We start from the raw sequence: 13603 nt of genomic DNA, 5'->3' as shown, positions 1-13603 counted from the left end.
TTCACAAGGGGGATCAAAAGGTGACATGAGTAATTACAGACCTGTTAGCTTAGCATCTTTTCATCAGGAAAATAATGGAATCACTGGTTAAAGTAATACAGTACTATCCAGACAGGAATGCAATTATACTGTTGTCACAGCATAGGTTTGTTAAGGGGCAGTCTTGTCTGACATAATTGGATACTATTTGGGGGAATAATTGGATACGATGATGCAGTAACCAGGAACTGGATGCAAAAAAATAATTTTGATATCATATACTTGGATTTCAGGAAAGCTTTTGATGCTGTACAAATTGCAGTAGTGTGGCATTAAAGGTAAGTTACTGCTATGGATAAAGGGATGGTTGAGTGGGAGAAGCCAGAGTGGATTATCACCGGACACTGCTCTTCGTGGACTGATGTGTTATTAGTGGAGTCCCACAGGATTTGGTGTTGGACCCATTGTTGTCTCTATTAATGATATTGATGTAGATATATCAAGTTTAATGTTTAAGTTTGCAGATGATACAAAAGCTGGCAGAGTGGTTAGTGATAGTAATGAAGGTAAGCTGCTGGAACAAGATCTAGGAAAATTAGGTTAATGGGCTTGAGAAATGGCAGTTGAGTTTAACACTGAAAATGTAAGGCTGAATATGGGTAACAGTAATCCCAGATTAACATACCAACTGTGTGGGGGTAGTGGAAAATGAAAAATATCTGGGGTTAATTGTGCAGTTAGATATGAAGTTCTGAGAAATGCAGACAAGGTGCCCAGGACAGCCCATAGGGTTTTGTCAATGATATACAGAAACTTTGCTAGCAGGGATAAGGAGATGATTATCCCTTTGTACAAGGCATTGGTTAGGCTACATCTTGAGACTGTATACATGTCTGAAGGCCTCATTTTAGGAAGGATATGCTAGAATGTATGCCGAGATCGGCAACAAGATTGGTGATGGGAACAAAAGGGTGCTCTTACAAAGAAAGGCTGTAATTCTGCACAATGCAGCATCTGAATACTAGGCACCTGCGAGGAGGTCTAATTGAGGTGTTTAAAGCCTTGATTAGATTCAGTAACCACAGTGTTGATGGCATTCTTGCTCAGACTACACACATGAAGGGGCATAAATTCAAACTAAGGAAGGGTGGTTGAAGGATAGATGTGTGGAAGTTTGTCTTCGGCCAGAGGGTGGTTAATTGTTGTAACAAACTTCTATCTGTTGTGGGAGTGGGCAGTTTGAATAGATCCAAGGAAGAACTGGATAGGTTCTTGGAGATTATGGATGAGTGAAGTGTGTATGTTTTTTTGTTTTTTTTTTGGCCGATGCTTTATAATCATTTGCTACTATTAATACCAATATCATCTTGAAACTTAGTGTCTGTGCAGTTTTTATCCTCTTCCTTTATACCCTCCTGCTTGATCTCTCTTTTCATCATTTATATCATCTCTTCTTATGTAATGAATGATGCTGAAATAGATCCTTCTTTCACTCCTATATCTATTTCTGTTCTCCTAATATTCTGCTAATTCTGTTCTAATATTATCAGAACCTAACCTTGTTCCAATATAAATTTTTTATCTCAATAAATTTCATTAGACTTCAGTATCTCCATGAACTTTTTCGTTTGCTGTATGAAATGCTTTTTTTGAAATCTGCAAAACAAATATAAACATTCTTGTTAATCTTTGTATTTCTTTCCATCAAAATTCTCATTATTCTTTTCACATCCTGTCCCATTTTGATAGAGGAGGAACAATCCATATTGTTCCCCCACTATCATTTCCTTCATTATTTCTCTGAATTTCTATGATGAATCTCTATGATGGTCCACACCTTTCATTGATTGGCTTCCTTGCTGATTCCAGGGTGTGTTTCAGCTTCTCCAATGTGCAGTTGTGAACCCCCTTTTGGCAATAGGATTATTCTCCTTGTATCATCGTCACCTTCATCTATGGAGTTCTTCATTGAAGGAATTGTCAGCTGACTCCTGAAGCTACTTAGAAATGGGATAACTTACAAACACCAGGGGCTTCCATCCTAGTGTGGGATCCATCTGACCACTGTTTATCATGACCTGACTAACTATCTCCTTCGTATATTTTCACATTTTATGCATTTTTCTTCCATTCTCTACCTACCCAAGGTAGTTTGTAGAGGAAACCCCCGGTGCTACTTGACAATATACACAATACCCAAAGTAGGGAATCCTAATATCCTCCCCACACCTTCCTTTTTCATCCCAACTCTCCAAGCAATAAACCGCCACTTTCTTTTTGAAGGGCTGGCCTTCACTCTTTTTTTATCTAAGCAGGAGAATAGTTGGCCCAATTAGATATTTTGTTAAACGGTAGAGGCCCGAAGGGTTTGTTTTCCAAATATCCTAGGATTTTTGAGGACAAGTTGGATGGCCCACCTCCTTGTGGCAGGGACAAGAACTAGCCAGCAACTCTCTCTCTCTCTTGGTGATTTTGTATTATTTTTAGCCATATAGTGCAAGGAAGCCATAGGCTTTTGCTGCACCAGCCAAAGAAATAAAATTATATATAAATTATGTGCATAGGTAACTCCTCACATAGGTAACTGCCCAGTTGACCATTTTTCAGACTGTCACCTCAGCTACCTGTGAAGGCAACTTGTTCTAGTAATCAACAACATGCTCAAAAAGAAAACTTCTGACAATATAGTTTAAACCTCTTCCCCTGTAATTTGAATTTATGGCATCTAGTTCTGGAATTTGTTATAACAGTGAAAATTGTGCCTTCATTCATTTTATTAACCCCTCTCAGAGCCTTATAAACCTGAATCAAGTCCCCTCTAAGGTGCCTGGTTGCACCATGCAAGATGCCTGTCTTTGGACCTTTTCAAGAAGCTCATTGTCTTTTTACAGATGAGATCTCCATATTTGGATATGGTATTACAATTGTCTTATTTTATTTTTTTTTTTTTTTTTGATTTGGTAGTTGTTGGCGCATCGGCTTCTGTGGCCATATTGCACCTCCCAAGGTTTTTGCAGTACTTTGATCCAAGCCCGAGGCGGGAATCGAACCCGCGACCTTTGGGTTGCCGGGCAGGTACTTTACCCACTCGGCTAGCCCGGTCGGCTAATTGTCTTATGCAGTAGGACTATTACCTCCCTATCATTACAGGATAACATTCAATAAATCATCAATAGGACACCATTGGCTTTCCTGGCCACCTGTTTACAATGATCAGAAAACTTCATACATGCCTGCAATGTAACTTCCAGATCCCTCTCTTCATCTACTATTTTTAATTCAGTTCCACCAAGTGTATGTTATTTTGCAGTTGCTATTTCCTAAGCATAAGACCTTGCATTTTTAAGCATTAAAACATAGCTGCCACTTTTCAGATCTTTCCAGAAACCTGTTCATGTCATCCTGAAGGAGTGCTGCGTGGTACTGATCATTAACAATTCTCCCAATCATTATGTGATCTGCAAATGTTAACATCGTGCCCTTTATCCCTTCGTCAATGTTGTTTATAAAAATCAGAAACAACAGTGGTCCAAGAACAGACGGGATCCTTTGGGGACCCACTTCTGACTTAATACCAGTTTGAAGAATATGCATTAATCCCAACCCTCTGCCCACCCTGCAATCCATTTTAGAATCTTTCCAGTAATTCCAACATGTTCCACCTTATACAATAACCACTCATGAGGAATTGAGTCAAGTGCCTTGCTAATCCAAATAAACAATGTCAGTATCATTCTCTACATCTAGCTCATGAGCAACTTCATCAAAATAGCTTATGAGGTTAATTAAACATGGTTTTCCTTTAACAAAACTATGTTGTGTGTCTTTCAAAATCTCCCATTTCTATCTAAATGACACCCTGGATTATACTCTTAATCATTGCCTCTAAGATTTTCCTTACCACTGAAGTCATACTAACAAGTCTGTAGTTACCAACCTCTCTTAGAACCACTTTATGTATTGGCAATGCATTGGCACTTCTCCAATCAGATTCTCTTCTAAGTCCAATGATGCTGATGCTATCAAGGCAGTGTTAGGTGGGTCAGAAAACTGCTAGCTTGAGGGGATACACTGACTAATAGATTAACAGTAGCCTCTGGTAGAGGTGAAAGTGATTCTTGCACTGCTTCTATCGGAATGAGCAGCAGCCTGGAAAACAAGATGTAGGCGATATCAGAGACGGCTGGGAGTCATTGCAGTACAAGTAAACACATGGGCCGTGTTAGGGTAGCTAAGAATAGGAACAGGTGCATGTATACTTGCATGTACACCAATGCTAGGAGTTTGGTAAATAAATTTGATGAATTTGAGGTATTGGTCAAAACATCAAAGGCAGATATTGTTGGAATATCAGAGACGTGGTGTCACACAGATATAAGGAATGCAGAAATTGAATTTGGGGAGTACAATGTGTACAGGAAGGATAGACAGGATAGGAAGGGAGGAGGGTTATGCCAATAGTTAAGAAACAAAATCCAAGGAAATACAGCCAGTCGACATGGCTGGACAGTGCAGTGTTGAGTCAGTTTGGGGACCTGAGGGTAATTATGCAGGCAGATATGAAGCTTTCTGAGCAGTGCAGGCGGTCTACCAGAGTAGCTCATGGTGTCTTGTCAATGGTATAGAGGAATATTTCTAGCAGGGATAAGGAAAGGAGGTAATTATTCCCTTGTATAAGGCAATGGCCACACCTTGAGTACTGTATATAGGTCCGGAGGCCTCATTTTAGGAAGGATGTAGAGCTGCTGGAGCGAGTGCAGAGAAGGGCAACATGATTAGTGAATGGAACAAAGGGTTGCTCTTGCGAAGAAAGGCTTATGTTTTGCAAATTACAGTGTCTAGAGACTAGGCACCTGCGAGGGTTTTTTTTTTATGTAAACCCCAAACACGAGAGATATTAGAACCTATAGCACCTAGTACCGTGCTTGGGTTGGAGATTGAGAAGATATTTGTTGACATTGGACTTGAACTTCTGTAGACTGTAATTTTTAGGAAATATGTATGAAGGAAGGTTGTTCCAGAAAACGGCAGTTGAATGAATAAATGAGGAAGATGAAAAGTTGGTTCTGTGAGTTTCAAGTTGGACAGTAAATGGATGTTGGCTGGTGGCGGCACGTGTTCAGACTGTTTTGAAAGAGAGAGCAGGAATTATAGAAGCCAATTCAGAAGAACAGTGCCCATGGAAGTATCTGTAGAAGAGGCATGCAGCAGAAACAGTATGTCTATGAGACAGCGAGTGGACAGACTCTGTTAGAGATGAATCATTAATTAATGTAACTGCCCTCTTCTGAATGGAATCAAGAAGCCTGAGAGGAGGGTTTGGGGGCACCAACCCAGATGTGGGAACAATATTCCATGGCAGGGCAGATTTGCGATTTATACAGAGTGAGCAGCTGTTTGGAAGAAAAGTAATGCCGAGAGCGAAATAGAAAACCAAGTTTTTTTAGATGCAGAGGAAGCAATATTTGTAATGTGCTTGTGCCAAGAGAGATTAGTGGTCAGGGTAATCCCCAAAAGAGATATATCATTTTGCCTAGAAACCGGAGTGTCACTAAAGATAAGCATAGGAGCAGAAGAATCTTTTTTGCGAGATATAAGACAAGACTGAGTTTTAGAAGGGTTGAAATCAACTAAGTTGTCTTTGCCCCACTGAAGAATTGCCTGAAGATCGACATTTAAGGAATTGGTAGCAGATTTTCGAGAAGTTGAAGCTGATTGAGCAGGGTAAGGTTTCTCAAAATGGAAAGTGGAATGCAATGTGCTATCATCGGCAAAACTATGGATAGGATTTCCAGTCAATGGAAGAAGGTCATTAATATACAAGAGGAAAAGAGTGGGGGAAAGAACTGAACCTTGGGGGGACATCGGCATTAGTAGAGAAGTTAGAAGACAGAGAGCTATCTACCATCACCCTCAGTGAGCGATCAGAGAGAAAACTGGATAACCAATTACAAAAAACAGTTGGCAAGCCATAAGATGGAAACTTGTTAAGAAGACCTTTATGCCAAACACAATCGAAAGCCTTTGAGATGTCAAGAGCAACTATTTGTGTTTCACCGAACCTTTCCATTGAATTAGTCCATAAATGGGTAACATAAGCCAGAATATCACCAGTGGTGATATTCTGGCAGTTAATTGATTTCTCCATTACTTGAGAAAGAGTAGAAGTAATTGCAATGGGATGATAATTGGATGGGAGGGATTTGTCACCCTTTTTAGAAACTGGCTGGATATGAGCAAATTTCCAAGCAGAAGGAAAAACACCTTTGGAATAAGAAAGTGAAAAAAGGTGGCAAAGAATAGGAGTAAGCTAAGGAGCACGGGTTTTGAGAACAGGCGGAGAAATACCATTGGGACCTGGAGCTTTCTTAACATCAAGATTTGTCAAAATCCTTCTGACATCCTTTTGACGGAAGACCACAGGAGGCATTGAATGGAGCGTGTTGGGAATGGTGGGAGGTGTTTTACCAAGATCATTATTACATGAGTTGGAAAAAAAATGGGATGCTAGCAGATCAGCTTTATCCTTGGCTGAAGTGACAACAGAACCGTCTTGTTTGGACAGAGGTGTCAGCAGAGATGGGCAAAAGTTGCGGCCAATAGCTTTGGCAAGAGACCAGAATGCTTGGCTACCATTAGGGCAAGAAGCAAGTTTTCTACTCTTAGCCTGTTCAAACTCTAGTTTGGACTGATTAATAACTGCTTTACAATTGTTGAGAGCTTTGGTGTAAGCAGAAAATGAAACTGAAGAATTAGAAACAAGCCAATTACAATATACAACATTCTTCTCTTGAACAGCCTTAGCACATTTATTGGAAAACTAAGGTTTAGATAAAGGACGAGATTTTAAAGTGGAGTGTGGGATAAAGGATTCCATTCCTGCAAGAATAATTTCACTGACACGATCTGAGCAATCATTGACATCAGAAGTTTTGAAACAGTAATCCGACCAAGGAAAAGAAGAAAAGAAGTCTCGCAGGTCATCCCATTTTGCATTCTTGTAATGCCAAACAACATGAGGTTGGGAATAGCCATGAGATAAAGGTTCCATTGGAGAAGAGACAATCACCAAGTTGTGATCTGAAGTGCCTAAAGGACCTCTCACTTCGACCGTGTACTTAGAAGGGTTTTTTGTGAGAAAAAGATCAAGCGTATTGGCTGTATGATTAGGATTGTCCGGTATTCTTGTAGGTAAATGAACAATCTGTGCAAGGTCATTAGTAATTGCAAAAGCCTCAGCGTCTCGACCAGCTTGGTCAGTGTGACTAGAAAACGGAAGCCAGATGGAGTTGTGAACATTAAAATCACCAAGGAAAATTACCTCACTGTTGGGAAAGGTGGACTGGAGAAAGTCAAGTTGCAAAGAGAGGAAGTCAAAGAGCTCCAAGTGATTAGTGGAGTTGGGAGAACGGTAGAGACAACAAATGAATTTGACACAATTAGGTAGAGAGATTTTAAGCCAGAGAAGATCAAAGAGAGGAGATTCCAAATTTCCAAGTCTCTGACAGGGAATATCAGAATGGATATATGCACAAGTACCACCTTTGAGGCAAAATGAATCATAAAGCAAATAATTTGGGCATCTGAGATGAGCAGTAATTGAATCAATCAATAACTATAACTGAGATTCTGTCAGAAAAAGTACATGGGGTTTGGCAGACCGCAAGTGGAAATGGACAACGTTGAGATTAGAATTGAGACCACATATATTTGTGAAATGAATTAGGAAGTGCTGATCTGATTGAGGTGTATAAAGCCTTGAATGGTTTGAGCATGCTCAATGCTGATGGGATTGTTCCACTTGCTCAGAATAATCGCCTGAGAGGGCATAAATTCAAATTGCGGAAAGACAGTTGTAGGATAGATGTGTGGAAATTTGCCTTTAGCCAGCGTGTGGTTGATTGCTGGAACAAACTTCCATCTTGTTGTAGAAGTTGATAGCTTAAATAGATTCAAGGCAGAACTAGATAAACATTTGGAGTGAGTGGATGGGTGAAATTAAAAAATTTATTTTGGCTCATGCTATATGAATTTGCGTTCTTGCATCATGTGCCTTTACTAATGCTCTCAATTAACAACAATGGTTTAATATGCTCTCTAGCTGCCACCCTCAAATTTACTGAGTATGTGCCAACAACTCTAGTAGCCTTACTTGCCTTTATGTGCGAATGTTGTCCTAATAAACAGTCATTTGTGATTTCGATATCACTGATATCGAAATTACACATCACTGTTTAGAAAGTAATTTCGATATTGAAATTACTTTTTTCGGTAAAAAGCAATGCAAAGTACCTATTCAATCCATCAGCAACATCACATACACAAACAATCCCTTATCTTCATTCTCTGCTCTCTTCACCAGTGCTTTCTCATACTCAACCTTGCCCCCCCCCCTAACCTTATCTGTGGTACCATTACAGATAAACTTGTAGCTGTTGGAGTTTTCAGTACTTTTCATTGCTGTGTAACTTTCCCATGCTGTCTTTTTCTGCTTTATTATACTGGCCAGCTCTGTATTCATCCATTTCTCCATCCTCCTCATGTTGTATTTTCGTAATGGTATATATACGTTCATGGCTTCTGTGATTATTGCTTTAAAGGCATTTTGTTATTCTAATGTATTCCTCCTCCTTCTGCAGTCTGTCCAATTAATAGATGCCATGTAGTGTCTTAAACTGCCATAGTCCCCTCTTCTGAAATTAAAATCCTTGCCTTTAACTACTGTAACATCTTTCCTAACCTTCCAACTAACCATTTTGGTACAAATGATTACTATGCCAGTGATTCCTATACTTTAAGCCCTGTGATATCTGTTCGCGAGTAATTATGGGGTGAAGAATATTCTTACCCATTGTATTTTATCTTACATGCTAGTACAAATAATAATTATCTAGTTTATTTACAAGTTTTGTTTTCCATGTGAGTTTCCCTCCCACTTATTCTAATCATTTAGGGACAAATTGAAGTCACCTACAGTAGGTGGTAGATGACTTTCATCAACCGGTGGAATACCACCACTTTGCTTATTGGAGGCTTGAAGTGGTGAAACCCATGTTTAGTCTCTAGAGCAAAGTTTCCGGCATCCCCCTCCCCCCATACTTCTCCTTTAACCCATGCATGGTACTAAGTACTATAGGTTTTGATACCTTTCGTGTTTGGGGTTTTCATAAAAAAAAAAAAAATAAAAAAATAAGACATTCATACTTGCTTGCCCATTCCATCTGCATGTAGAGACTCACATTATACCCTTCACAATCTTCTGGTCTGTAGATTACTTCCACTTTCATTATACCTTTGCTTCCAACTAACTCACACCACACAGATTCTATGCTGGCAGAAGTAACTGCTGACTAAGCAAAAACTCTTTTGTGCTCAGGCTGCTTTTGATAAAAAAAACATGATCCCGCTACCCCTTTTGTTTTCCCTATCTTTCCTATATGTACCATAATGGAACTATTCTGATTGTTTCTGGTTGGTTGTTAAGAGGCTAGTTTTACAACACAAACATGACACCACACTAATCATATACTCTGCATAAAAGTCACAGCTGGCTTAGCATTGTTTGTGCTTTTTTGTAGATTTGTGGGAACCTCTCGTACTCCCTAGACAAGTAACACTATGTCCCTGTGTATTATCAACCAACTTTAATGGAGTGGTTCTCTTTCTTTGCTTACTACTGATATGTTAAAAATATTTTGAAGACTATACCTTACTTTGCATTTTCAGATTTGCTATTGTTATTATTATATCATTACTGCAATTGACACACAAGTCCAGCTTGCTATTCCAATTAATATGTATAATTTTTTCTATATTTTTCAGAAACTAAGTTGCCACTGCACCCATTATAACAAAGAAGTTGTACAGCAGTCTGATGTTGTGTTTTTGTGTGTGAAACCATACAAAATTTCTGAAGTTCTTGGAGATTTAAACTATGAAGAACCATGGAAAAATAGTCAAATCATCGTGTCAGTTGCTGCTGGGATTACTTTAAAGTTTTTAGAATCAGTGAGTACTTTTTGTGGTGAGTAGGGATAACTAAATAATATCAAATAATTCCTACAATAAATATATAAAGCCCATTTATATTAGGAACAGAAAGCATTTGTTTCAAGAATTTAAAAACTGAACAAATGTTAACAGTTTTGGAAGATGACCTTTGTCCATTAATAGATTAGTCATAGCTAATAAAGAAGAAGCAGGATCAGAGTTGGTAGTAAATATAATCATGGGAAATATGTATACCAGGCCAATGCAAGATTATATTGATTAGCATACCTTAATTCCTGTTGACAACCCTGAAACTATAATAAAAATTCATATTGCTCCACTAAGGAACATATGGTTGTAATTTTTTTTTTGAAAATTACAAAAATTTTTTTTAAGGAACATTTTTTTTTAATTGGCAGTTTAGTATGCAAAAGCAGAGATGTCGAGTGTAAAATGTTGGTTGGTTATTCAATAATTTTTTTTATAATGAGGTAGTACTTGAAAGTTAATTAATATTTTAAATTTATTAACATTCTTTAGATAACCTTAGGTAACCCCAATATACATATTACGATGCATTAGTGATAGTGATTTCATTAGGTTATCTGAATTAGATTAAAATATTTGTTATCAGTGCTAAGAATAGAGGATTGCATGGCCCCGAGTGTCAAGTGAGTGATCTAGCGATTTTCAAAGCTTATTTTTTTATAAAGAAGTGGTTAAAGATTTCTAAAGCCTTTATACTTTCAAAGTTATTTATTTTCTGGCTTCTTTTTAAATAAAGAAGGAAGCCTCTTACAAGAAAGGAAAGACACCTTTCTTTTGTATATATAACTAATTTCTGTAACTCACTAACCACTAACTTCTTATTGCTTGGTCACTGGTGGCACCGCTCCTGCCTCCACGTGGCGGGGCCGGTAACCTGGGGGATAAACCAACCCTCAGGGCTAAAAGGAGCAGAAATGGAAATCAATGAATTTCCTCATCTAGAGCCCAAGAGTGCTCAATGTGAAAACCATGAAGTGGACTATGACTTCTCTATCTTGAAGAGAATGAAAAAATACGCTGGCAGACAGAAATCACCAGCCTTCCTGATTATCCATTCTCAATTGGCACAACCTGTTAGTAAGCTCTCCCCTTTCATCATACAACGATGCCGGGAAATGCAGCAGCATCACCAAAAATGGTGAAACGTCTCCAATCCAGGGACTTGCTAATAGAAACTTCTCTCCCAAGACACTCTGAACAATTATTGATTCACTACTTTAAGCGGAATTCCAATTCAAGTCACTCCATAACACCCTGAATTCATCCAAGGGAGTGATCACTGAGTGGGATCTATTGAACGTTCCTGAAGAAGAAATAGTCCAAGAACTAAAGGAACAAAATGTAACTCAAGCAAAAAGAATCATGATATGAAAAGATGGCACCTTAGTCCCAACACGTAACAATTCCAACCTTCAATACACCGAATCTACCAGCTTCAGTCAAAGCAGGTTACTTAAATTGCCGTGTTCGACCCTTTATCCCAAAATCCCCTAAGATGCTACAAATGCCAGAAATTTTGTCACTCCCAGACAGCATGCTGTGGAGTTTCAACATGTCCAAACTGTGACTCTACAACTCATACCCAATCAGAATGCAAGGCACAAACTCCGAAGTGTGCTTATTGTAGCGCGGCAACCATCCAGCATACCTAAAGAATGTGATATCTGGAAGCTAGGGAAGAAAATACAAAAATATATACAAGACCGAAAATAAAGTCTCATATCAAGAAGCTAGAAAACAAATTAAACTAATCATGCCAAAAAGCTTTTATGCCTTGGCTATCCACTCTCAACCATCAGTAGCATGTCAGACGGAAGTGTCACTCTCTCCAAATAAATTGAATTGAGGCGCCTCCGTAGCCAGGTGGGAAGGAGCAGCAGTGCGTAGCACGCGCTTCTTGATTGGACCGGGGTTCGAGCCCGTCACCACCAAATACGGAGGATGCGGAAAGGTCAGGGAATGACCACCGCATATCCCGGAGCAATATGGCCTTAGTTGCTAATGCTCCTAAAAACCAAATAACAAACTAACAAACATAACATCCAAATAAATTGATCGCAGACTGGGCTCGATCAGTTTTATCGACCCAGCTTACATCTAAGCCAAAGACAGTAGATCAAAGTAACAATACACCTCTCACAGTTCCAACCCAAAACATAACCCACAGTAAAGTAACAGAAAAACTGCAAAAATCAGATCCTGTTCAGGTGAATCAACCACCTTCAGTAAGGATGGATACAATCAAGGATACTGATGATATGATCACTCAAGAAGATCTTCTCGAATTACATATAGTTGGTGAAATGGAAGATAACAATGATTCAGCATGCCCTAACTTTCCCAGAAAAGAAAAATCTAGACTAGATCATCACAAACAACCCACTTATAAAAAGCAGCCAGATTCATCTCCCTCTTACAAATCCAAATAATGGAACATATTATTCAATGGAAATGTAGAGGCCTTCGCAGTAACATTGATGATATCCATGAATTAATTCACCACTACAGACCTCTTGTAATGTGCTTGCAGGAAACGAATTTGACACCCCAGATCTCAATTACAATAAAAAATTATACTGTGTTCAGACAAGACAGAGCTGGCACTAACAGTGCCCATGGAGGAGTAGCAATACTCGTGGATTCAAGCATCCCCTCCAGATGCATTCCTTTACAAATCATCTTAGAAGCTGTTGCCACTCGCGATGTAAATGGTATTACTCTGACACTGGTTTCAATCTATCTTCTGCCAAATCATGAATATACTATTCAGGAAATCAAAGATCTTGTTTTGCAGTTACCATCTCCATTTTGTTTACTAGGAGACTTTAATTCCCACCATCCACTACGGGGGTTCCCCTATCTCAGACAGACGAGAGAAGCTTATTAAAATGTTGATCGACAGGCAGAATTTAACTTTACTAAATACTGGCTCTCCTATGTATAACCATCTCCCTACAGGTTCAACATCTGCTATAGACCTTTCCATTTATTCCCCAATCCTCTTTCCAAGTATCGATTGGGTAACTCTGAGTGATCCTTATAACAGCGACAATTATCCGATAATCTGCAAAATCCAATTAAATGGATTTTGCAGATTATCGTATTTTGTCCAGTTAATCCAATTAACTGGACAAAATACAAAACACACACATATCATTTGACAACTATATCATTCAGTCCTGTTCATCAACAGTGTTACCGAGCACATCAAAAATCAAATTCTGACAGCCGTATCCACTGCCATTCCTCAATATCAAGTAAGAAATAGACGAAAAATAAATTACTGGTGGAATGAAGACTGCAACCATGTGAAAAAAGAGAAAAACAAAGCATGGAACCTTTTCCGCAAACATCCAACCAACTCCAGTCTTATTAATTATAAATTTCTTAGAGCAAAAGCTTGTTACATCAGATGTAAAGCAAAAAAAAGAAAATTGGATTAAATTCGCTTCATCAGTAAATAAAAATACCGATATCAGATTAATCTGGAGACAAAATGTTTAAACAGTAAATTTCCTCCTTTATCCACCTCACTGCTGAACTGGAATGGGCAGGAGCTTTCTACTCCTACAGAAATATCAAATGC

General features: G+C 38.7%; 1 protein-coding gene across 1 annotated transcript in view; it reads left to right on the top strand.

Moving 5' to 3' along the window:
- LOC150084444 (pyrroline-5-carboxylate reductase 3-like) overlaps nucleotides 1–13603 on the top strand; it is a 185841-nt gene that overhangs the window by 74636 nt on the left and 97602 nt on the right. Inside the window, exon 3 of the mRNA XM_090375231.1 lies at nucleotides 9802–9987. Coding sequence (XP_090231357.1) covers nucleotides 9802–9987 — 186 coding nt within the window. The remainder of the gene's footprint in view (nucleotides 1–9801; nucleotides 9988–13603) is intronic.

The sequence above is a fragment of the Mastigoproctus giganteus genome, chromosome 6, assembly GCF_048544385.1.
Source record: "Mastigoproctus giganteus isolate SK-2022 chromosome 6, ASM4854438v1, whole genome shotgun sequence".
Classification (NCBI taxonomy): Eukaryota; Metazoa; Arthropoda; class Arachnida; order Uropygi; family Thelyphonidae; genus Mastigoproctus; species Mastigoproctus giganteus.
This window is presented reverse-complemented; position numbering and strand designations above follow the sequence as displayed.